At 43.7% G+C, this 25,672-nt stretch overlaps 2 protein-coding genes across 4 annotated transcripts in view; both read right to left on the reverse strand.

The window, feature by feature from the left end:
* Positions 1-1,195: 1,195 nt before the first annotated feature.
* Positions 1,196-15,408, reverse strand: APMAP (adipocyte plasma membrane associated protein). 2 transcript variants are annotated; one of them, XM_085313467.1, is made up of 9 exons: positions 15,309-15,408; positions 12,757-12,873; positions 9,900-10,015; positions 7,536-7,628; positions 5,247-5,363; positions 4,069-4,243; positions 3,509-3,643; positions 3,149-3,341; positions 1,196-2,036 (listed from the first exon to the last, which is right to left on the reverse strand). In XM_085313467.1, exons 1-9 carry the CDS (start codon positions 15,350-15,352, stop codon positions 1,827-1,829), a joined length of 1,200 nt encoding a protein of 399 aa, XP_085169593.1. In that variant the 5' UTR covers positions 15,353-15,408; the 3' UTR covers positions 1,196-1,826. The 2 variants fall into 2 exon arrangements, with proteins under 2 accessions (XP_085169593.1, XP_085169594.1); XM_085313468.1 differs by having other exon boundaries at positions 15,265-15,401.
* ACSS1 (acyl-CoA synthetase short chain family member 1) overlaps positions 12,791-25,672 on the reverse strand; it is a 48,617-nt gene continuing 35,735 nt past the window's right edge. Inside the window, exons 14-15 of one of the 2 annotated variants that reach the window (XR_014896870.1) lie at positions 24,560-24,791; positions 12,791-12,873 (exon numbers count right to left, since the gene is read on the reverse strand). Coding sequence is in view for 1 of the 2 variants with exons in the window: in XM_085313466.1 (XP_085169592.1) it covers positions 24,615-24,791 (177 nt within the window). In the remaining variant the exon portion in view is untranslated. Of the gene's footprint in view, positions 12,874-18,902; positions 24,792-25,672 lie in introns of those variants that run through there. The other variant, XM_085313466.1, reaches the window with a different exon arrangement.

Genomic DNA, 25,672 nt, shown 5'->3' on the forward strand with positions numbered 1-25,672 from the left:
TTTTAATTTTAGGGGCCAGGGAGATGCTGGTGTTTTTGGGCTGGACACATCTATTACCAGGAAGCATCAACCACACTAACTTTCATACTCAGTCTCTGTCCACCAACTGTTAAGATAAAGCGGAGCTGCATCCAAGGTCAGAACCTGCAGCAACCCTTCTGCCAGACTTCATCCTTCTCTCAGACAGCTTCCTTCTAAGTCCAGAAGCTGCCAGATAAAGCAAGTAGACTTGAGAGCAAGTGATCATCCCGTAGCCTGTTACAGGGCAAGTCAGCCTGATAAAGCAAGCATCACCTACACACCACAGGGCTACTGCAGTGCTGGTGGTAATGCAGACTTTATAGCACAAGGTGACAGAAGCACCAGCAGAAGAGAATCACTTACACTTGCATATCCCTCCCATTAATAAAGACAAGCACAGAAAGCCAGAAAAAGCAGTGGTGCTGTTCAYTATGTATCAAGTAAATCTTGATTATTTCCTTTTTTACAGGACATGAGTTGAGGAATAGAGCAAATCTATCTTTGACTATCACCCAGTGGCAGAAAAGGAGAGAGCAGCCAAGTCTTTAATCCTAGAGCAGGAATCAATTCACTAAGTCACTCAGCTTTTTAGCAACTGCATATCATAACCCCTTCCATCTTTGTTACCTTTAGCTCTTATATAAGATGAAAATGTATTTATTCAAGATGTGAACAAAAAAAAGTTTCTCTTCACAGTTATGAAAAAAAAGCATGCTCTGGGTTTATTTCTCTTACAGAACACACCTGTAACCTTCTATTAGTCTACATATAAAGTAAATGATTTCCTCTGGACATGTCAGGAAGCATCCAGCAGCTATTACTACATACTAAGATTTTAAACGAGGCCCTCATCCACTATCAGACTAGAATCTGCAGGAGCACTTTCACTTCACATCCATCCTAAGACACCATCCTTCCCAAAAGCTCTACCATTTCTCCAAAAAGAGCATACGGAAGAGGGTTCCTGGGGCTGACCCTCTTCCATCCCATGACTCTCTGGGCAGGTCACTTACACAACCAACAGGAAACTTACAGGACCTGGCAACCACGGAAGAAACAGTTATGCAGGTGAACCGTTTTAAACCCACTGGTCTTTGATACCATATAAAAGCACAACTTTCACTCATTTTCCACTATAATGCTATGAAGAAACACAAGACTCCACAGACAATGATCAAATTAGATTCTGCACATTGATTAACAGTCAAGTGTAGTTTCAGGTATTGATTACACAGGCTGGAATTGAAGAGACTTGAGTGATACAACTAGATTTCTATCTATGTTCTGGATGTTGCTGCCTCTACCACAGCACCATAGTATGACATTAGAACATGCACTGTAATCACTCCTACAGAATAGTTTCTAAAACAAAGAAACAAATATGAAACATCTCTTCAATCCAAATTATACATCATTAATCCAATGATCTTTCCAGTGTAAGAAGATATACAGTTGCATTAAAGGTGACTTATAGTCTGTTTAAGATAGCTCCAAACAGGGCTAGGGGAGGAAAAGCAATGGCTTTCATTTAAGAAGCCTTTAACCATGTGAAGATCCCCAAAACACTTCTCAGTCAGGCATTAATATTATGCACACCAATTTCAAAGCAGGAGCAGCCAAACCAAACCAAGGAAGATTATAGGTAACAGCAAGCTGTTCATGTTTTTCCAGGGCAATAGAACAGTTCTACTGCATATACTGACTATCTTCACTTTTTCCTCCTGGGTCACACATTGCCTCAAGCACATGCTTCCTTCACACCTCTGGAGGATCAAAGCCAGTAGCACTTCATCATAGGTGTACAATTAAACATGCTGAAGATTAAGTCTACAAATAAATGGAGATCGGAAGGAGCCCAGATAGAGATATCCATTGTGTTCATGTGCCTCGCTAACATAAGGTACCGTCATTCCGTTGGGATCATGAAAGCTTCTTCTGTAGGATCCTGTCTCACTAAGTTCAACAACAAGGCTATACTTGGGCACAACCTTTGTCACAGTTTCCTGACTCAGCAGCTAAAAAGGAAAACAAAGAAAAAAGGTAAGAAGATTAACAGATTGTTCTATATGATTAGATCGCAGACACTTAGACAGTCAAAGATCATTCCACATTTCCTGGAGGAAGTAGCTAAGATAACTACTTTGAGTAAAATATTATTGCATAGGCTTAACAAGTTAACACCTGAAAAGTCAACTTTAAAAGAATCATCAGTAGAAATGAACTCCAGGACTGTGCCGAAAGGATGTCCATACTGATGCAAGAGACACCAGCCTTTTCTGGCGCAGCTGGTGCAAAAGAGCAGACTTCATGCTCAGCTCTCCATAGCATCACTGTTAAGGCTCCCTTGCTGCACCAGAAGAGACACCAAGTTTTAAAGAAACATCACAGAACAGCCAAGAGTTCATTCAGCTGAACTGGGATTTCGATCCTAAATTCTGCTTTTGTTTTTTTTTTTTTTTTTAATTTTTGAGAACATAAACTTTTCAGATTGAAGTATTTACAAGTCTTTGCAGTGTTCAAAAGCACCATCCAGTTTCTTGGAGATCAGATAACTCTTACAAAATATATTATTTCTGCTCCTCCTCATCTTAAAGAGGCTGTGATATAAGAACAGGTACACTGGTTCAGAACAGAAGTTTTACCTAGCGCTATACATACATACACTGTTTCCAACACCGGCTAATAAAGTATGCCTAGGGTGGCCACACGAACAGGTCAGACTTCCCAAACACTCAAACACCTGACAGTAGGTAGCTTAGGCATTTCACAGACAAAGGTGGAGCCTTCAGATGTTCAAATGCAGACCCTCTCTTGCTGCATGACCAGGGCAAAGATAACCCCTCTTTCTTTTCTAATATCACAATGGAAAGCAGCTTAAGAGATGGCTACTAGTTAATCAGAGCAACTAGAGTTATTTGAACCATCTTCGAACATATGGAGAATGTTCTAAACTAGAGACAGTAACAGTTTTAATCATAACATATTGAAAAAAAAAATCCTTCCTGTGAAGAGGAGGAAACAGGACAAATTTTTACGATTTCCATTCCTACACTAAGCGTGAAGGTTTTTTGGTTTTGTTTTGTTTCCTTTGGTTGGGGGAGGAGGAGTGCAGGGAGAAAGGGGTTACCTTAAATATCATCCTTTTAATCCAAGGTTTTTCGGACAAGAAATCCAACAGAGAAAATCCAGGATTGGGTCGGACAACTGACATAGCTACCCAATATCCTCCAGAGCTGCTTAATCTGATATTATCTGGAAAACCAGGCATATTCTCAACAAACATATCTGCTCCACCTTTCATCAGCCCAGACACATAATACCTGAAAGTTCCAAACAGCAGTATTAAGACATCTTCACTCAAGTAGTAAGTGACAAACAAGTCCCCAAAGGAATTCATTGGGGAAAAATAAAGAATGGAAAAAAAATTAAACAGAAAAAACAGGGCAGGGTGCAGGAGTAGTAGTAGTAGTTTCAAAGGCACACTCACCTCCTGATTCTAGCCATAGTTGTTTCCTGCACTAGGACAAAATCTTCTGCTGGAGAGAGCTGGACTCCATTAGGAAACTGCAACCCCATCATTAAGACTTTCACTTCTTTTGTTACAGTGTCATATTCAAGCAGGCTAACAAGAGAACATTATACATGGTGAGTGTATGGCCTTATGAGTGAAGATAAATATTTACTCATCTTGGTTTCCTTCTCCGAGTATTTTCCCTCCTCTCACACCAGCTTGACCCAAGTTAAGAAGGCAGAATAGCCATGAAACTTGTATTTATGAACATAGGAGAAATACATTAGGCCAGTTAAGACAGGCAGCATTCATAAGGGATTCAGGCCAGCTATAAGGCTAACACCTTTTCTTTTAAAAGGCCATTCCATGGAAATCATCTTAGAGGGAAAAAAAGAGGCATCTCATTTATTTCATGGGCAGTACAATGTTTGCACAAGTGGTTTTAAAAAAAGAACCTGGAGACCAAGCAAGTGGCCAAGTCCACTTCTACTGCTGAGCTTACAACAAGTTAAACATCTTTAGGAAGAGATACTTGCCGCCCATCATCCGTGCCTTCCATAATCAAGAGCAAGTAGTCTCGTTTTTGCCATTTGCTGCTGGAGTCAGTAAAGTAGATTTTCCTCCCATCCTGGGTCACTGTAAGGTCATTCACAAAAGATAACTTTTGACCTTCAATTAGTGTTTTGGTTGAGACAAGCATTTTTGTTTCACCTAGTTACAAAGGGAGGAAAAAAAAAAGAAAAAATTCACCAGACAAGATTTTGTGTGCCCTCCTTTGAAAGTTAAATACTTTGAAGTTAAATATTAACAAGAAATTAGCAGGCACTTCACAATTTTTCCATTTTTGCATCTGTTAAGTAATAAGGATTTGGGTTGTGGGGGAAATACTCAACAATAGTAGAAAACAACCAGGAGAAAATACTCTTCAGAAGAATTGAAATAGAAGTTTCCTATTGAGAAGTGCCAGATGTTTCTAAAGCTCATTTTAAACCAAGTAAGTACACACTCAGGCCCCAACCTTGCAGAAGAAATCAGGCAAGCCAATCACTACTCCATCTTTCCGCATCACTTTGCAGAAAAAAGAGGAATACTTTCTAAACGTTAACCATCAGCAAGAATTGAGCATTGGCAGGTTCCCTGAACTGCACTGTCACACTCTGCGTATCACCAGATACAAGCTGGTATCTGGCTCAGAGACCATGAAGGACAGGAAGCAACAGGGCCTTTCTCATCAGGAGCAAACCATCTGGTCGCCTCAGCCCCACCAAACTACACCCTTAACTTCCCTGTAACCCCAGTCCATAGAAGGTGAATAAAAGCTCTTCACTGCCGCACAGCAAGATCAAGGCAGAAACAGAAGTACAGCTAACACTGCAAAAAAGTTTATTATAGTAATATTATTTTTCCTCTTTAAGAGAACTAAAACAGCTACAGAGCTTTATTTATGGATCCTGCGATACCAACTTTGAAAACTTAAAACATTTGCCACCAGAAGATAAGCAACTAGTGATTCCGATCAAGACAAATGGATACAGAGAGGAAGTGACTGCTACGAGAAAATAAATATAAATTTCCTGCAAGGCATATTTCATCCTGACAGCTCCAAACTACTTTCTGGAGAAGGCAAGCTTTCTTATGCCTACAGCATCTGGCAGAACTCCAAATGAGCCCAAATTGGTCAGTGGAAGAGAACTGCTGAACAGTAAAGTCGTACCTGTGTCAGGATTAATTTCATAGAGTCCATAATAAGCATCTGCCACAAAAAGGGTGTTATTTGGCCCCACTCTGATGCCAAGTGGTCTTCCACAAGTTGGCTCATCTTCCCAGGTTCCTTAGAAAACAATTTAAAAATGGTTTTCCAAATATGAACAAATACAAGGCATCCAGGCTATCAACAAAGGTTAAACCTCAGCTTAACAAGAGTACGGCCAGTAGCACACACGCACGCGTGCACCGCACACACACACACACTAAAGAAACCATTCTTATTTTTCCAAGGCATAAGTGAAACAGATGCCTCTAGACTGATTAAAAGATGAGGATTATCGTATAATTTGCCAAGCTTGTAATCAGCCAACAACTGCCCTAAACATTGCTGAATGAAAGAAAGTTTGTTTTTTGATGCTTCTTCACAGAAAGAATCAGTTTTGCTTTAAAAGTCTGGATTTCCCCACTTCCATCCCCCAAGTTTTCACTTCCTAGAAATATCTAATGCTCTGATGAAGCAAGTCAAGACTGGCATTGAAGACTTCTTCATAAGATTACAAGAAGGAAGTAGATTACTGCAAACCTGGAATATTTAGGTCCACTTGAGTCCTGAAGAGTCAAGACCTCCTTGATTAAGACTCTTCTTGATGTAGACTGCAGCACTAGCAAGCAACAGAGCCTTCTGGGAAGTTGGTCAGCCTTTCTGCTTTCTCCTCCATATGAGAGGAGGGAAGAGAAGTTGAGGCTTCTCCTATTTCTGAGGCCCCAGAGAAGCACTACAGCATGATCTTCCATCTCCCAAGAACAAGATGCCTTGTTCTTGGCTTAAGTCCAGTGGCAATGAGCAGTGGAAAGGTGATACACTGTATTCACCCCACCTGCACGTGTGCCTAAGCAGCCCCTGGAAGTCCACCTCTGTATCAGGTGGCAGCACACTTCATTCGCAGTCAGGGCCAAGGCTCTCCCATCTGTTAGGCAGCCAAGAGAATGCTTCCAAATCAATTTAAGCCTAATCATGTGAACAGCTATATAAAGTTATACACCTAAAATGCCAAGCATGTTAATGCAAGTTAAATAAAGACAGCAACAGCCCCAGCTTAGAGTCTAACATGCCATCAGTACCATACAACGGTTCTTCTGTCACCAAGACACAGGCTTTATGTCACCAAAAATTCCAAAAACAGCAACAAAAACCATAAACACAGTCACAACAAGCGCCAGCCAGACATCTCAGACCGATGTTGCCAACCTTAAGCTCCTCCATACAAATTGTGCCGTTAATAAACATGCCACTACCAGTTGTTCTCACTCACTTCCAGAAAGTTCATTAAATGAAGCAAGTAAGTTTTTCATTAAAAGGTGTGGACTTCAGCGAGAAATAATTGTAATTTAGCAATGAAAATACAGAAATACCATGACCAGTGGAAGATCTCTGCTAAAGCAAGTGCAACCACCACAAACCCTCATAGTACTTACAGGCAGAGGTAAAGTGAAATTAGAATAACAAAGTTCAAATGCAAATTTTTTTTATAAAGGAATTTTAATAGAAAGGGAGGGTGGTATTTATTTTCAAAATCTCTAAATAAGTTGATTTTACCCAGTCACAAATTATTTCATTCACTCACACTCTCAGAAATACCAAATACATCCAAATGGCCTGGCCAGAATTACTTGTGTGCATGAGCAGACAAGGGTTCACCAGCTGTCACATCCTCATTGCATTCCCAGCATTCTTCTTAAGTAGTCATGACAAACTACTTTTGGACAGATCTTTTATATCTCACAGAAGTCCCCAGTTGTTAAGGGGTGCCCCTTCTCTTCAGAATCTTGCAGACTTCAGCTTCCATAAATATTAGCCAGGATGCTGCCCATTTTTCCTCATTTAGGATACGAGGTTTTTTTCCTTGCATCTGTAGATGCAGGGCTAACTGAAAAAGGAATGTCATTTATGATACACTGCAATCTTGCCTTCCTCCTGGTGTTAAGATTGCATTCTGTTTCCTATCAGGATGAAGAGTTTGTAGTTGTGACAAACATTCCTCAATTTATTGCTAGGAATAACATCCTTTGTTATCAATGCCAGCCATTCTTTTAACCCTTTGTTCTCCTATTCCTGCTGATGCTTATACACATATTTCTATTCAAACTTGAGTCATAGAGATCTTTATATTTCTGTTACAAATCTCTATAGAGTAATACATGCACTTGCATAAACAATCCAGACAGAACAATACTATCAACACAAGTCCTGATCCAGACATTTTCAGGTACGCCATGTTCAGGAGCTGTTACTTACCACAAGGACCATGGCCAATTCTGGCTATTGTCTGTATTTCTCCATCTTCAATTTTTAGAATCTTTCCATCAGCTGTCCCAGTAAATAGCACATCTGCAGAGACAATTGGTGGGATCAGCTGGATCATACTTGCAATGGAAAACATCCTTTTACATGATACAAATATTATCATGAAGCAGAATTCATGTTTAAGATACAGTAAAGTAACAAAGTCTTCCTCTTCAGTTGCACCAAAAGAGTAAAAAGCCAAAGGGAAGAGAATCAAGACAAATAAAGCATTCAGTTAGATTTTCACCAACTCAAGAAGAGGAAGGATTCAAGCCTTCAAAGTCAGCAGAGGGATACAGAGTTTCTGACCCATGTATAAGTGGCCCCAAACTTCAGTTAAGGATTATGATAACCATTTAATGGCTAGTAATTGGATTGCTCCTTGCAGGCAGACTTCTACATCACAAGTGGGATCGGGTTGTGTGTCCATCTTACCACTTGCAGAGAGAGCACTCGCAGGCCCGGCGAGGAGTCAGGTGACTGGCAGGGTACGCAATAGCAGGCCCAGAGCGCACCCTCTACACTCTGCCCAAAACCAGGCAGGGCCAAACACACTCGTTCCGTTTTGTCAGCAATGTCTACCTGCTTCTCAGCCAGTAACTACTCAAGCTCAGCATAGTCAAGACAAGGAAATAGCTAGAGGAGATAAGAGAGGCCTGTAGGGTGCACAAAGCTAGTCTGGCCTAGGCATCCAATCTATCCATCCGGTAGCCTCCCACCAGCAACCCCTCCACACAGTTCCCAGGACTCCCTACACAGTTTGGAGCACAAATCCTTCATTAAATCTAATTTGTTTAACCCCTCACATGCCTYGAGTGTCTCTCTATGCTGGTTTCTGACCCTYCCTTTCCCACCTAGTGGTCACACCATTCTTCAAGAAGCAACTCACTAAATAAAACTTCATTTTTGTGCAGGTTCCCAAAGGTTTTTGAACACTACTGAGGAGGTTTAAACTGCTGTTGTCCGTACTGTATCTGTCCTGCAGATGAGCTACACCAACTAAAGCAATCCAACAGTCACCCAAACCAAAAGCATTGCTCAATTAATGCATTTATGTCAACTCATATGATAGAATGGGACAGATTCACTGGACACAAACAGCACCTGGAAACTTCTACGTATCCAAACTGAATAGCAAACAAAGGACAACTGGATTAGCAGAGCTTGTTGCTCGGACTTTTCCATCTCCAATGTAACTGTTTGAAAATTTAAGCCTGCTAATTACACTTTAAAAGGGAATAAGATGACTTCAACATTCAGAAAAGGTTTCTACCTCCTGCAAAGCTATTTCCAATCACATTGATTATTTCAGCCACAGCAGAACTGGGCCTCATGGGAAGGTTGCCTTAAAGAATTTCTGATAAGACTGATAACACTAGAGAATAGAAAACTAGTAGTTCCAAGTAATCACTTTAGCATAACATTAGCAGAGAGAGGTAGAAAAAAAAATATCTGAGGAAGGAAGAAATTTACAGAGCATTTTCTTGCTAAGGCAAAATAAAATCAAGGTTTTAAATATTTTACTGGTTCATTAAGAGATATAGTAGAATGAAAATAAAGGGTATGGCTACTGTGCAGCTCTTGTATTGAAAGAGCATGGGCAAGTAAGGCTGTCATTGCAACATCCTTCCTTTCCTCATCAGGGCAACACAGGATTTGCATTAAGGGTAGTTCCCAACCACATCCCTCCAAGAGCACAAGGAACCACACCTGCACAAAGCTGGCTTCCTRCTAAGAGGGTGTCATGCTGTTACAGGTCTAGCCACCTCATTATGAAATGGCTCCAAGGAGGCTGGGGGGTGTGATTTGGTGCAGAAACACACGTGCTCTAAGAGAGGTGTACACCATAAAATCTGTAATGCATGCAAACAGCACTAAAACTTAAACTTAATATCTATCAACTCAAATTTTTTTGCTATCACATAAAAAGAAGTCAGCACCAGAGAACTTCGCTGCTTCAGTGGCCGGAGGCATCAGAAGGGCAGGTAAATATTCCCAGTTAAGAGCTAGCCAAATGAAAAATGGGAGAAGTTCCTCCACATGCAAAAACCTGACTCCACTGCTAGTGCTTTTTTCTTTTTTTTTTTTCTTTCCTTGCAAGATATGGATTTTTGAAGAAAAATTTACAGTGGGGAAAGGAGAGAAAAAAACAGTATGTAGCAGCCAGTGTATGCAACCCAGTTATTTTTATATCTAAATATTAAAAAAAAAAAAAAGCTTCCAGAGCTTGTTATCTAAGGACATTGCTGATCAAACCCTTACCAACGTAGCAATATTTAAAGATTCTTTCTAAAAGCTTATTTTGTCAGTGCTTACCATCAATATTGACAATGGATTCTGGTCCAACAAGCTGACCTTCCCATAATCGCTCAGCTTTTCGTAACTTAGTATTGGGCTCTAGCACACCCGTCAGAATGGGAGGTTCTTTCAAACTGTGGAGCAGAACACAGATCTCATGACTTTTCACACCAATTTGCAAATGCTCTTGAGAAACAAGTCAGACAATTGCTTTTTCCTAGTTTGCCAACTCCTGCAAGCCTGACCGATGCTCCCCACACAGCATACTCCAAAAGAGAAACCACAGGTCACAAACTGACTATTGGACTTTGTTCATCAAGTATCACAAATTTCCAGTTCTGCTGCTCAGAAAAGAAGTTCCAACCACATATTCCTGGGTCACATCTGGAAGTCTATAGAGCTTTAAGTCCAACAACACTTTTACCGTTCATTACCATTATACAAAGGTAAAGGATTTCAGTATTATCACTGCACAAAAAAACCTACTTTTAACTCAGTTGAATGAGCTGCTTGTATCAGAATGTTCTTCTTAGATATATATTTACAAGTTTCAAAACAAACAGATTTTCAATTTAAAAGTCTGTAATTTTAAAATACAGCAAAATCTGACACCATATAATACTTTGATCAAGGAAAGAAAATAATCATTTTTAAGTAAGCAATAATGTACATTTAGTGAAAAGTGTTAACTATAGTGTTTGAGCACTGGAACACATGCTTTCATATCATGTCAAAAATACGTATTCTTGTGACTTGAATGCATTTCCATGGAGAAAGACCAACTCAAAGGAATAAGTTTAACATAACCATAAAAAGTTTTGAAATCTAAAAACTATAAAATAAGGCTCAATTTTTCAAGTCCTTATTCACATAAATAGCCAGGTTCAGGTCAATTGGATTTTTAAGCAACTACAGACCTAAAACGTGGGAAAGATGATGCCTACACAGCTTCCACATCTGGAAGTGCTGTAAGTATTGGAGTCCTTTGTCCAGTTCTGGGCTTCCCAATACAAAAGAGACATGGACAGACTGGAGTGAGTCCAGCAGAGGCATACTAAGATGACTAAGGGACTGCAGCATGTCTCATATATGAAAGCTGAGACTCTTCAGCCCAGAGAAGACAAGACTGAGGGAGGATCTTATCAATGCGCGTGAGTATCTGAAGGGAGGTTGTGAAGAGGATGGGGCTAGACTACTTTTAGTAGTACCCAGCAATAGGACAAGAGGCAACAGGCTCAAATAGAAACACAGAAAGCTCTATCTGAAAGGAAGGAAAAACTTCTTTACTGTAAGGGTGACCGAGCTCTGTCACAGGTTGTCCAGAGAAGCTATGGAGTCTCTTTCCCTGGAGATCTTCAAAAGCCATCTGGACAGGGTCCTGCACAATGAACTCTAGATGACTCTGTTTGAGCGGGGGGCGTTGGACCAGATGATCTCCAGAGATTCCTTCCAACCTCAACCATTCTGTGAAGATAGGCTTCTACAGAAGAAACTAAAAAGCAGAGCTTGGGGAATTTTATGTGGAGTTTCACAGTCTTATTCTTCATTTTCTTTATTTTAGTAGCACATCATTTCCAGTGGCATAGAGGATTAACATCACTCTCTTGGCGAACAAAATTTCCGTAAGTTCTTTCAATAGAGGGATTCATTTAAACAGCATCTCTCTCTTTGATTTGTTTCAAAACACTTTCATGCAGATTCTACATGATGCATTTTCATCTCATTTATCACACAGATTAGAAGCATTTCTGGCAGTGAGGCTAACAAACTAGTTATGAACATACAGCAAGATAAGCTAGCAATTAGGACAGGAAGAAGTTCTCCTGACCTTGTAAAAGGGATTTAAACTCAGAAACGTAGGCATGCAGGATACAGTTACTCTTGACCATATACTAGGAAAAGTTTTTTTTAGAAATATCCTGTTTGCTTTCAGGACTTCTATTTAGCTGCACTATGTTTCAGGCAATGTTTGTTTAAAGAAAATCACAGTAGAAAGCATTTCATTAAGATTTGCAACCAGGCAGCTTATGTCTAATAGCCTACTGGCACGACTTAATGTGGTAGAGCAACACTTTGTCCCACATTAACAGTTTCTTTCAACTCTAGAGATATTTACGGTGTTCTTCCTTTTCATTAAACAATTATTGAGCTGATTACAAAATATTAGCAGATTGAGCATTTTCACTTTCTCCAAAATGCCTGAAGTCCTAGGCAGCCTGACTGCACCCTAAGTCAGCAGGGGACATTTCTCACACAGCTTCTCTGAACATAGCTCACATCTTGTCAGGTTGCTAATTTACTGTTATATTCCACAGATGATACAGATTCAGCTGTTCAAGAATTAAGACAAAGCAGAAGTTACTAATTGCATTTGCTTGAAGAGATCTGCATTTATATATAACACCTCCATAAGGTTCAGGTAGTTCAAAATGCCAAATTGACCTTGTCAGGTTATTCATTTCAATTTCAAGCTTCAAATGAAGTCTCCCTCAGACAGAAATGTAACAGGAAGGGTACAGCTGGGTCCCTAGTGCAAAGGCAGTTCTCGTCTCACAGAAGGTCAAGAGCACATGCAAGTTAACCACAAACTCTGACAGCCTGGATAGCAGAAAATCATTTTCTAAATTAGATCAAAGTAAGTAATTCAGCTCCTTCACTGATCAACACTGAAACAACTGCACAAGATGGCTCAAAAACTGTGCATGTAAAGCAAGCCATGGTGACGGACGATATTACAATCACTCCCTGATTTCCTCAGCCAAATTACAATCACTTTATACAGTTGACTTAAGTCTTCTTTGCTGGATAAAGCAGGGTACATTCAAGAAGTTACACTTCAATAACACCAACTTCAAAAACAAAAGTAACACTTCACCTTATAGGTTGGGGGTCTATAGGACAATCCAGTAGAACAATTGCTCCAAGCAGGGGAATAATTAGAGACACAGCCAAAGTCAAGAAGGTCACACGGAACACCTTGCCACTGTAAGTACTGCCAAACAAACAAGAAACAGGATTATACCTTAAAAACAGCTTAACACGTTTTTTTTTTTAAATCCTCTTATATTCCCCCCTTTTTTTAAACAAAAGAAACCAGAAATACTTTTGCATAATAGTATCATATGAAGCAGCACACTGAGCATGTGCTTGTTTCATGCAGATTACAAGTTAGAGTCGACTGAAAAACAAGAATTTTGGAGGTTTTGACAGTGGTTTCCATTTTAGCACAAAATTAAACCAAGATCTCTCAGAATTTTTCAAAAAGCAGAAATAACTAGGCACAGATTCTGGATCAAGAATGAAAACGTTCAAGCAACTAGAACACTACATTAAATTTAACCAATACTTAATTAATGAACATTGGCTTGAAACTCAAGGCCCAGCATGAAGAAGAAATTAAGAATATTTTTYTACCCATCAAAACATACAACAACAACAACAAAAAGTAAAAACAGTTCTTTCACAGGAGATGAACAGATTTTTTTTCTCAGCAAGTTTTGAGGTATCAGTCAGGCTTCTACAGAGAAGAGCACAGCACCAAGCTCAACAATTCCCAGTCCTGAACTGGGAAAGCAGCTGCCACAATTTTAGCTACTCTGAAACATCCATTGGCACAGCCAGACAGTCTCCTTGCAGCATCAATTAAATCAAGACAAACAGTGCCTGATGGTTCTGCATTAATCACTTCCCATCATGTTGTCCTTGATCAGCAACTCATCCAAATAATGGAAATACATACTACTGCCCAGAGCACAAATATCACAACAATTGGGGAGCTAATGATAAGTACATGCTGATTACCAACCTCAAGGTAACCTTTGGGATTAGCAACTGGAACAGGAAGGATGGACCTAGACTTGGATTTCATCTCTATTTCCATGCAAAACATGAAGGAGTTGGAAAACTTGTAATCCATCACAAGTCTTTCCTGATTGCATGACTGCTCTCTGCCCCTACGTTCTGGCAACAGACAGGGGCCTCTTAGCGGTAGGGGGCACTAGGGAGGCCTACTCCAGTTTCCCCACATTGGGTCTGCATGGGATCCTGTGGGCCATCACAAGCTGCAACACAGAACTCCAGGTTGTGGCAAGGTGACTGCTAGGATGCTGACTGTAAACTGCAAGACCTACTTAGGACATTGCTGAAATCAAGGTAAGGGTGCGGAGTGCCACTCAGACACCTTACAAAAAGCAAACAAACAAGACATACTCAAAGCAGAAGAATACAGAATTATAGGTTACTGACTCTCATCAATAGAAGGAATCACTGGAATATAGTTTACCAACACTGATAAGCAAAATAGAAAGCCTTAGCTAACTGTGTCTCTGACTATTAGTCCCAAATGGACCCCAGCCACAAATCTCAGGGTACAATTTACCAGCTATTAGAACAGTAACTTAGTTGTCACTACAAACTAAGAGTAAAGGTTGTTGCACCAGCTCTTGCAGACAGGGAGTATGCTGGGAAGAACACGCTATGGATCACCCTAGTGAGCAGTCAAGACCCCTTTCGCCCCCCCWCCATCAGTGAATATTTGGGAATTAGTATCTAGAGCAAGTGGGAGAGATGGGCTGGTTCCTCTCTCAGCACCTAGCCAGAAAAGGGGCTAGTGCCCTCCTTCAAAAACAGAGCTACGTGTGCCAGCGGATTACCCTTACAGAGCACCATACACAGTCAAAAGCAACTGCCTCATTCTGATGTCTGTATTTAAACAGACCAACCACAAAACTCCCCAGCACAGGTTAAAGCACTGCTTAGTTATAAGCTCTTCCTGCAGAAAGGCCAAACCGGGTGTGCAGGCCACACAGCAGGTTTAAAGCAAAATGGCACAGGTCTGTTAGCCACCTTGCCCCAAGGTAAAATCACTGTGGAGAAAAAGACCCAGAGAGGAGCCAGATGGTCACAAAAACACGATGAAGGGCATCGCTCCCCCCCAGGCCTGGCAAAAGGCAGCTCAGCCCTGGGACAGTCAGCTAGTCGCTTCCACTCTCACTAACGCGGAGGATCCCCCTCACAGCACTCAGGTGCCAGACCAAAGCCTCCCTCACGCCAGGACAGGTCAGGCCAGGCCAGGTCAGGCGAGCCACTGCAACCCCAGCGCACCACTTCACAGCCAGACAGCCCTCAGGCCTGGTCAAGTCGCCTCCTCGCAGCCTCAGGCCAGACCCTCCTACCAACCCATCCCCGGCAAAGCACTACTACTTGGCTCCCCCGTCAGGTGGGCCCCTTTCCCCGGTCAGGGCAAACACCCTCCTCACAGCCCAGGCCGGCCACATCCCCCCGCACACTACCCTAGCTCTCACATCGGTCAGTCGGTCAGCCCGCCAGCCCAGCCGCCCTTCTCTCCCTCCTTCCCCGCCCGAGCGGCCTGGCCGGGGCCCACCTGCCCTCTTTGGCCTCCTGCGCCGGGCTGTCCTCAGTGATCACCTGCGGGCGGAGCGGCCGGCGCTGCCGCAGGCCCTCGGCCTCATTCATGCTGCCCCAACCTGCCGCCACCGCCGCCGCGCGCGCGCGCACCCAACCCCGCCTCTCGCGCCGGGCCCCGCCCCAACGGCCGCGGCCCGCCCCTCGTGCCTGTCCCCGCCCTACCGGCCGCGCGCCTGCAGCACCGCCCCCCGGCGCGGCCGCCATGTCGCCATGCGGGTGGCAGCGCCCGGCTCCGCCGCTGTCACTCACCCCCCCCCCCGCAACAGGGCCTGGGCAGTGGCCTCCCCACGCTCCCCTGCCCCGCTGCGCGCTGAGGTGAGGGTCAGGCCGCGGCCCTCGGGTGAGGCGCACCGGCCCGCCGGGCTGATCACCTCCGGCAGGGCGGCCGGAGCTGCAGGCCCCCAGCACTCGCAGGTGCTGCGTGTGGTCCTTCTGCCACAGCATCTGCCAGAGTGGGCTGAGTCCTGGTGGCTCTACGTGTGCTAGAAACACGCTCATGCTCAGAGACCGGAGTGCTTAGAGGACACGTGCTGGTGCTCAGCACCACGGCAGGGGTTGGGGTTGCAAAGCCTCTGATGACACTGGACATCTCCTGCCCTTCATATCCAAGGAATGTCCTAGATAACAGGTAGATCAAACCACCACCACCTCGGCTGCCAATCTTACTTGGCACATGCTGCTCATATCATACGAGGCCATAACTCAGATTCATCTGGTATTCAGATCGCTTGACACGTTCCACCTTGCTAAAACCCTGTGGGAAATCAGTCCTCAGTGCTCTGGAGCCATAGGACACATCTAGTTTGTTCACCAGCAGGGAGCAACGTTATCAGTACGTGCAGGCTCCTGCAGTGTCCCATCAGGTGAGCAATATTATTAATAGTTATTATCTGGACACAGAGACCTCAGCCAACTTTACTGCTGCATCCTTGAGGTCTTCAGTACCTGGTCCTGATCCTAGGTCAGCTCTGCTGCACTTGGTAACCATGGTGGCAATGTTTGGGCTCACATGGACAGCTCCACTGCAGCACTCATATCTTTTTGATGTATTGATCTGCTGTTTTGCATAAGTAGGTTTAACATAATGATCCTATTCTTGGGACCCAGCAATCAGCGTATCTGCCAGTTTTTCAGTAACAATCCCCCGAGCTCTTGAAGGAGCTGTATTATCCACAAGATGGCACTAGAAAACTGCACAAACAGGATTAAATGATTTTTTTCTCAGATACGCCTGCATAATTGGCTGTGGTGGAAAAGGAAGGCAGAGTGAAGTATAAAGAGTTCTGGGATCTTAATAGCAGGCTCCTAGGAGGCCAGAGTTAAAACCACCTAAGTTGGCAAAGCTGAATGTTTCTCTCACATTTTAATTGTAATGTCACTTCCAGCTCCAAAAGCACGACCAGGTCTGAAAGCTTTTTTAAGGGCTGCAGGAAGAGAGCACTGGCTGCCAAAAGCAGGGGGCACAGGCTGGCTCCTTGTTTGGAAAACAAAGTTATGCCAGGCCCCTTTTTGTGTCTGCTTATCCCCCTCGGCAACCACCAAACTTACTAGATTATTTAATCCAGATGTGAGAGGGGAGCCAGCTCTCCAAAGACACCCAAGCTCCCATCACTAAGGGGCCAGTCTTTGGTCGCCTAGGAGCTCCCGGAACAGCACCTTTGTCCCTCTCTGTCTTTTAAAAAATGCTGGCCGGAAGGACTCTGTGTGCCAGAGCCCGTATAAGGGCCACAGTTTTAACACCACAAAAACAGTGTTTAACTAGTGCAGATCAACAAGCAAGTGCTAGAGAAGGGGACTGTCCTTAGCTGCATGTTCCCAAGGAATGGAGCAGGCTATTGGCAACATGCTTAGTACTAAAACGTGCAGGTTTTGCACATAAAAGAGATGTGGCCAGAAAAAAGTTGGGGTTGGGGCAGGAAGCTCTTGGGTTGAATTCAGGGTACAGGCCCAGTAGTTGCAATAGAGCTCAGTGGTCCTGTTCCCCAGAGGCATCTGCCTGCTTGAACAAATGTCGCACCTCAGGATCCTGCTAACAGTATTCTACAACCTGTGAAACTTCTCTCTTCCCAACAGCTCTGTGAGGCTATTGCCATTCCCCAAGGTGGAGGGGACTGAGGCACAGAAGAGTCAAGTAGCAGCCACAATGTCACTCAGGCAGAAAAAGAAATTGATTTCAGTCTTCCACATGCCAGGTGGGCTCTAGAAGCACTGAGCTCTCCACTCTCTCTTAGTCTCAACAAAGAGCAAGAAGTCAAAGTAAGCTTGTCACTGCAGAAAAAAGAAAGTCCAGGCAGAAACACATCTGGTGCAGAGGAATTAGGCTGGTAATTTTGTATATCTGTGATCAGTTCTGCCCCAGAAAAGTAACCACCCCAGTAAGCTACAAATGCTTACATCCCCAAATCCATCCGTCCATCCAGGACAGGACAGGGCTAGCTTCACTGCCATGAGAAACATGCTGCACCTCTAGACTCAGCCAAAAGGCAATTCCCTGTACAGAATTACCAGTTTTCAAGCTGAAAAAATAATGATCTGTTCAGGCTTAGTTTAAAACTAGAAACTTGTTACTGAAATTAGTTATTATGGCTGTTAAGTAGTTAGAGAGATAGGCCCTGAATGGACTTGTGTCAGGCTGAAAAACAGAGTCTCCATTTTACCAAGAAAATCTGTTAGTAAATAAATCATTAGGGCAGCTGCAGCAGCAAAATACAGAGTGAGATGAGGAACTGCCTTTCTAGCCTTTTCATGGCTTGTAGTTCCAGGTGACCCTTGCCAGAAGGTTGCAGGAGCTAAGTAGCATTGGAAGCTTCCCAGGAGCAGCTGCTGGATATAACTGGGGTAGCATCTAATGAGAATGTTCAGTACCTGTCCCTGCATTTCAGCCATAGTGTTATCCAGTGGGATATGCAGGGGGTGAAACACAATCTGCCGCATTCTTTAATGGACAAGGTCCCTGCTGAGGATGTTAGTGGCATTTACAAATAATCCTTGGCACCTGGAAACAAATTCCTTCTTATTCTAATCTGTTGAGCTCTGGGGCAGCTAAATGCTCACTTGCTGCATAACACCATGCCTCATCTTCCCCCCAGATACCCTGTTTTCTCTCCTCTTCCATTAGTGCAGGGTATGCACCCAAGTAGGACAAAACAAGGAGCTTAGTAGCTGAACTGTCCAAATTAATTAATGATAATTAATTGTTCCCATTAATTGGGAATCTCTGTTCTTATCACACAAGACAATGAGAATAGAGCCCTGGGACTTAAGGATTCAAAGTAGACATGTAGCATGCTGAAACAGAACCACTAATTCTTCCACTTTTTAAGATGTTTTGCAGTGGAAGTTTTCTGGCAGCAGCTCCTTCCCTTTGAGCTAGAGAAAAGTAGCAAGTAACACTGAGCAATTTTAGCACCAGCAGTTGGACCACAAGCTGGCTCACCTTATTCTCATAAACTCTTTTGCTTTTGTTTGGTCTGTATTGACAAATCAAGATAATCAGGGAAGACAGTTTAAGCAAGTCTGAGGAACTGAAAAAACATCAAGCCTTTAAGGGATGGAGGGTGAGATGCCTATAATGCAAAACCAACCTATCACACAGACAAAGAGATTTCTTTTAATAAAAATCTGAATACACAAATCATTGAAGAAACTGATTTTGGTAAAGTACAATAAATGTGTTTAAAACATAATTACAAGAAAGCACAATAAAATTAAATGCTTAGCATTAATGTGTATAACACAACCCTCATCTCTGCAAAGAGACCTTCCTTCCTAAAATTAAGAAAAWCATGGTCTGTGTCTCCAGTGGAAGAATAGGCACCATGACCTGTTCTCTCTAGCATAACCAAGTGGGAGAACAAAACAAGCACAGGTTGCAGAGACATGGTAAGGTTTTATAACAGCTGGACTCTGCTACAATAGACATTGTCCCTGGCAGAAATTGCTTCCCTTACTAAGTATTTCTGTTTGCCCTTTATAAAAAAATGCAACATGTAAAATCAATTTTAGATCTCTTTTGATGAAGTTACAAATGCAATCTGACAAATTATCCACACATTAATCTTGGACACAAAAAGAAGCCAACAGATCCACTTTTCAGACTGAAGCAACTATCCCCAAATTCGTTCCACAATGCCACTGTAAACTCTTCCATGTACCTCTGTCTTCCTCATTGATTAGTGAAGATTAGCTCAAAAGGCAGCAGGCTCAGGGTCTTTTATAAACTACCTCCTGAACATTTTAAGAACTAAGAACATCATTCCCAATCCTGCAGGCTGAACTATTCTCTGAGTGACCCTTTCACAATCCTCTAAGCCTGGAGGAACATGAGGCAGCTGCATGCAAAGCAGAAAGCACTGCCACATGCAGCAGTGCTAATAGTTATGATGCCCCAGAGAAAGTTCACCTCAGGCTCACACTGAAGATGCAACCACTGCAGTTAGCAGAGGTCACAAGGAAAAAGAAGAAAGGGGGAGTTCTCAGGCAAATTGCCTCTGGAAAATTAGATATTTGGCAAAGTCTTCTATGGAATCCTATGTAATACAGCACATTTCTTGAGAAAGGCCAGTTCCAAGCCCCTGTTTAGCTCTGTTTTCACCACCACCAGCAGGGTGCTATTAGAGGAACTGAGCAGTGCAGGCACGCTCACAAAAGTGCCGTTATACGAGGCAAACTGGGGGCTGAGCCTGCCCAGCAGGAGCTGAGCACTGCAGAACACCATGCAAGCAGCACAGCAGTGCTCCGGCAGAGACAACGTGCTCTGCCTGAACACCCTGGCAGGGCTCTGAGCAGGCAGGCACCCCCAGGACCACTCCTCAGCTCAGAAGACTCACAAGGAAAAAACAGAGTGTGGCCATCATGTAGTCTGGATGCTACGTGGCACTTTTGCACGTGCTGGTGACAGACAATTTTAGCAGAGAGGCTTCACAAGTTCACAGTTTGAGGTTTGTTCGTAACTGCAGTCTGTCCGCACCATAGCCGGCATGGCTGTGAAATTGCCTGGGATGCTGCAGTAAAACAGCTAGTCTGTAACCTCCTCTGCAGCTGTGGTCCTTAAGTCCATGCAAGCTGAGACAACACAGACGCAGGCATGGAGCACACCAATCTCCCCTTTTCCCTGAGCAGATGAATTATATGATGAATGTCTCAGTACAGCAAACACCAAAGCTGCACATTATTCCTCCCACGGAAGTTTCAAAGTAGTTCAAGGGAATTCAACTATAGGTGCATGACAGCATTCATAGGGTCACAACTTAGCATGGGAAACTTGAGGTTAGGATATTTCTATATGTTTTGAGGTTAGGGAAATTCTATAACCGTAATATAGCAAATGCTCTCTTGACTAAAAGGAGACTGTGTAGGCTTGTTCAAAGGTCATCTTTCCTTCTCCACACTGTACTTCAGACTGTATAGAGACAACTTGTTTAAACAAAGGAGTCTACTTTTTCTGTCAAAAGCATAAGCTCTTGGCTGCTTCCCTCTTGAAAAATCTCTTAAGGGGGAAGGCTTTTTTCTTTTGTAATGGCAATAGAGGATATAGATTGTGGCTGTCTCCTGAAATATTAGCTTCCTGTCAACTCTACCCAGTCTTGATCTGGGACTTCCCACAAAGGTCTCTATTTACTCTAAGTAGAACGGACTACAATCAGAAGGATGGGAATTTCAAGGAAACATGATCTTCCCTACCGTATTACCCAGTTCTAGAGAAAATTTAAATAAATAATTAAAAACCCCAACAAATGCAGCTAGCGTACACACAGGAACTCTGCAATCTGCGACAACCCACCTGTCTTTGAGAGCACATTGTACTGGAAGTAGCTTGCTTCTCCATTCTGCACCAGAATATCAGCTGGCCACAACACTCACCACTTCCCTCCCAGTTCTGCAGCATCAGTTAGCCAATTCTTTCCCCGATCTCCAGTTAAGGATACAGACTGTCCCTCCCATACACAGTCCCACTGGAAAAGCAGTGCTGTTCCACTTGAATTCAGCAGGAAGCAACCCAAGTAAAAGCACAACAGAAGTTGGCTATTCTGCCAGTTACTTGGAGTTTTCATGGGCCAAATCACACAGCTCCATGGAACTAAGCTGACAGTCAGCTGAGATAATAAGACAGAGGCAAAATTGCAAAGCTGGACCCAGTGACTCCAGTCACAGTGCTGAAGCAGTGGTTAGCAGTCACCTGTCTTAGGCAGCTTAAGATGAAGTTCTGTCTTAGCACACACTCTTAGGATCAGTACCACACCTGCACTGGTGTACACCTTGAGCTTTGACATCTCAGAAGAGGAGAGGACGCCTCTACTTGTTATAATGGCTATGTGATAAAAAGCTCATCTGTGCACACATAAAGGAGCACGGAGAAAAAATGGCAGGTGGGGGAATTTGAGCAATACCCTGAGCCCCGGGGTTGGGCTGGCACCCATCACTGTGAGTCACCAGAAGCATCTCTCCCTGTCACCTCACAGACTGAGAGTGGTCACTGCTTGGGGATATGGGACACATTATGGGGTGGAGGGAAAGAGCATTTCAGGATTGCACAGAACTTAYTATGGGACATTCAAGAGAGGAACCAAAGGCAGGGGAAAGGGAGGGATCAATGTGGTTTGAGGAGGAATGAGCACAGGAAAATTGAGGGATAAACGGATAAAAGAGACTCACCAGCTGTAAAACGGGTTGCTGGTCAATATGTTGGTCTGACCCATGCTCTGCTCTTGATCAGTGAAGTTTGTCTCTTCTCTTTAAATTCCGCTTCTAACTATTTTCCTGGGTGAGGATCTCCCTCCTCTGTGTACATGTGTGTGTGGATGTCTAAGTGCCAGCAACTGGAGTGGGACCACAGTCACAAAGCACTTGTGTCTGTCATGCCAGTAACTGGAGTCCAGGAGGGTACATAAGTCAGTGTGTGATTGCTACCCAGCCACACCACTAGGTTCAGTGGCCTGGGAGCCAGGTCTGTGTGTGCATCTCAAAGGGGCACAGGAGGAGTGGTTACTGGAGGGACCAGGGGAGTCAAGTGAGATCCATTTGTGTGTGTGTGTGTCTGTCTAAGGGTGAGGCATCTGGGAAGAATGAGGATCAAGGACCAGCTACTGGGTAGATTGAGTGTCAAAGCCCAGCAACTGGGGGATCCCAACATGTGTGTGTATCTCTGCATGCACCTGTGAGTGAGGGGGGCTGTAGCAGCAGCTGAAGTGGGGCTATGAGCCTCAAAGGCTCATATGTCCAGGTGCCAGCAACTAGGCAGACAGGGGATCCAAGGGCCAGCTGCTATACAGTCTGAATGCCTAAGCCCAGCTACTCAAAGGATCCACATTGTATACATATTTATATTCCTCACTAACAGACCTTCATCCTTACCAGCCAGGGAAGGGGACAGGATGACACCACTGGTGCTGTGTGTGCCTTTCTCTGTTGATCTGTATGACCAGCTATGTTTATATGTATATATGTGTTGTATACATGTGTTTGTGTGTGTGTATGCCTGCTAGGAATACATACTCAGCCTCACTACTGGCTGGATCTAGGGCCATGGAGCTGCTGCAGCCTTGCCCATATCAGACTGCTGGATTCAGCCTCCTCCTAACACTAGTCCTAACACTTTTTGGCATGCTCTTTGTGGCTTCTCCAATCACTCTGAACCCTTCAACCAACTTTAACCAATTTGACAGAGATGCAGAATACCCGAAGGCACTTAGTAACTGCAGGTCTTTTCATGACCGTCAGTGATCTAATAGAGGAGACCTACTATTGAATTCTTTTAACAGTCCAAAAATAAGTAGCACTTTAATCAAAACTTGTCCATGATAAAACACAAAAAGTCAAGAAATGAAACACTGAATATATTTGTTGCAGTTTTGAAAGCATTTGAAAGATGAGGACTATTTTGTTACAACAGTTCCCTGTTATCCTGAGAGTGCTGGTCAGGAATATTACCATCACTTTCTAGAAGCCACCTAAAAGGTGGCTTGTGGGATTTTAAGGTATCCCCTTGGTAGTTAGCTCTTCAGAACATCTGCATGGTGGCACACGAAAGGAGCAGACATGGTAGGGCACAACCTGAAACAACAGTATTAAGACAGAACTTCTGATAGAAGAACCAACCTGTCTCCACACTACACTGCTTGTCTCTGTTGGGGCAAAAAAGACTACAAGCCATTTGGAAGTGGGCTAAAATAACCATTGCTTTAACCATTGCTTGGTCACAGATCACACAGTTCAGACAGTCACCACGAACCCTCCAGCACTACAGCGAGAGAGAGACAGAATCTCCCTGCTTCAAATTTCTCTGCACTTCAAACTCTTCTTGAGCACTTCAGGATTCAGTTTCTCAAAGCTCCTCTGAGAGACAGCAAAGCAAATATCATCCCCTTTTCACAGGGGTTCCAAGAAACAAAGGCATCTACATAAACCATCAACCAACAACAGAGATCTACTACTTGTAGGTCGCCTTGCCTAATCTGCAAAAGTGAACAGCAATGGGACAGCACTGACTCAGCTGGCATCAGCAGCGGGGAAGAGGATGGTCACTTTGAAGACTCAGCTGGTGATGTCAGTTTCTCAAGTCAGAATAAAAACACTTGTGACTAGACCACTCCTACACAACTGGCAATGAGCTGAGGACATGGAGGGACTCTAGGGAAAGGCTCAGTCTTGTAGCTCCAACTGCTAGTACTGGGTTGCCATGGTAGGACAGGAAGGGATAGAGACTCACCATCTTAGGCAAACAAGACCTTGCAGGGAAAGCCCAAGGAGGTATCAGAATAACTGGGTAACAAAAAGAAAGAATTACCAAATCAGATTAGCCAATGCCCTTCTCATTTCCCTATTACTGCACGTGAAATATCTATGAGAATATCCACCATTGCTGAAAAGGCACCAGAGTCACAGTTAAGTACAACTACTTGAACTTGGATATCCAAGATGAAGGAAACATTGAAGTGTATTCCAGGGCTGCTTTTAAAACAGCAAAGGTATTGTATAAAACTTTTTCCTATACAGGAACATTAAAATGAGAAACAATATCTTCACTTTGCTTTAGCTACTCTTAACTTCACCACAGCCAGTAGAAACCCCAACAGTTGTTCTACTAAAAGCAACGAAAGGGAGCTCAGTTACAGCAAATTGATTATGCAAGACTGCAGATTGCTCCTAGCTCAGGACATCGCTAGCAATGTTGTACACGAGAAAGTCTTGTTCTTCTAGAAAGGAAGAGCTTTGCAAAAAGCAGCAAGGAAAAAGAAAAACATGCTGTTTGCCTGGTTATTTGAGACCCTCCATATTTCCAGAGGACAGAGATTCCAGAGCTGCCCGCTAGGAAGAACTCTTCTCCTTTTTGTATTTCTGGTAAGCATCCAATATCTCCGTGATGACGCTTGGGTCATCGAGTGTGGTCGTATCTCCCATGTCACTTGACTGCTCAGCAACCACTTTCCTGAGCAGCCTTCTCATGATCTTCCCTGATCGAGTTTTGGGAAGGCGTTTCACTACCTACAGAAAGAAGGAAACAAATATATTAGGATCCTGCCGGATGTTAGGGCCCAGGACACACCCCTCTTTTAGGCTTTACCACTGGCCCCCTGCTTGTGTTACATGGCAGCTGTGCAGTAGCTAGGTCTGCACCCAGCCTTCTGTCTCCACAATTCTGACCTGGACCTGCCAGCTCAGCTTCCTGGCCTTACATTGGACCTATCCCATCACTAAAGACTTACCAAGTGATCACTGGTCTGTATCTGACCCTGATCCTGACCCAAATTGCCATTCTGCATCCTGACTCCTTGCTGGTAAGGCCACTGCTCACATCTGCCTTATCACAGAATCACAGAATGTTTGAGGTTGGAAGAGACCTCAGGAAATCATCTAGTCCAACCCCCTGCTCAAGCAGGGTCACCTAGAGCATGCCAGACACAGTCGCATCCAGGCGGGTTTTGAGTATCTCCAGAGAAGGAGACTCCACAACCTCCCCGGGCAGCCTGTTCCAGTGCTCCATCAATCTCACAGGAAAGAAATTCCTCCTCATATTCAGGTGGAATTTCCTGCAGTTCAGTTTGTGCCCTTTGCCTCTTGTCCTGTCACATGGGAAAACTGAAAAGAGTCTGGCCCCATCCTCTTGACACTCTCCCTTCAGGTATTTGTAGACAACGATAAGATCCCCTCTCAGACTTCTCTTCTCCAGGCTGAACAGGCCCAGCTCTCGCAGTCTTTCCTCATAGCAGAGATGCTCCAGTCCTCTGATCATCTTCATAGCCCTATGCTGGACTCCCTCCAGTAGCTCCATGTCTCTTTTGTACTGGGGAGCCCAGAACTGGACACAGTACTCCAGATGAGGCCTCACCACGGCTGAGCAGAGCAGCAGGATCATCTCCTTTRAC

The sequence above is a fragment of the Rhea americana genome, unplaced genomic scaffold (assembly GCF_003343005.1).
Source record: "Rhea americana isolate MKP2758 unplaced genomic scaffold, rheAme1 scaffold_387, whole genome shotgun sequence".
Classification (NCBI taxonomy): domain Eukaryota; kingdom Metazoa; phylum Chordata; class Aves; order Rheiformes; family Rheidae; genus Rhea; species Rhea americana.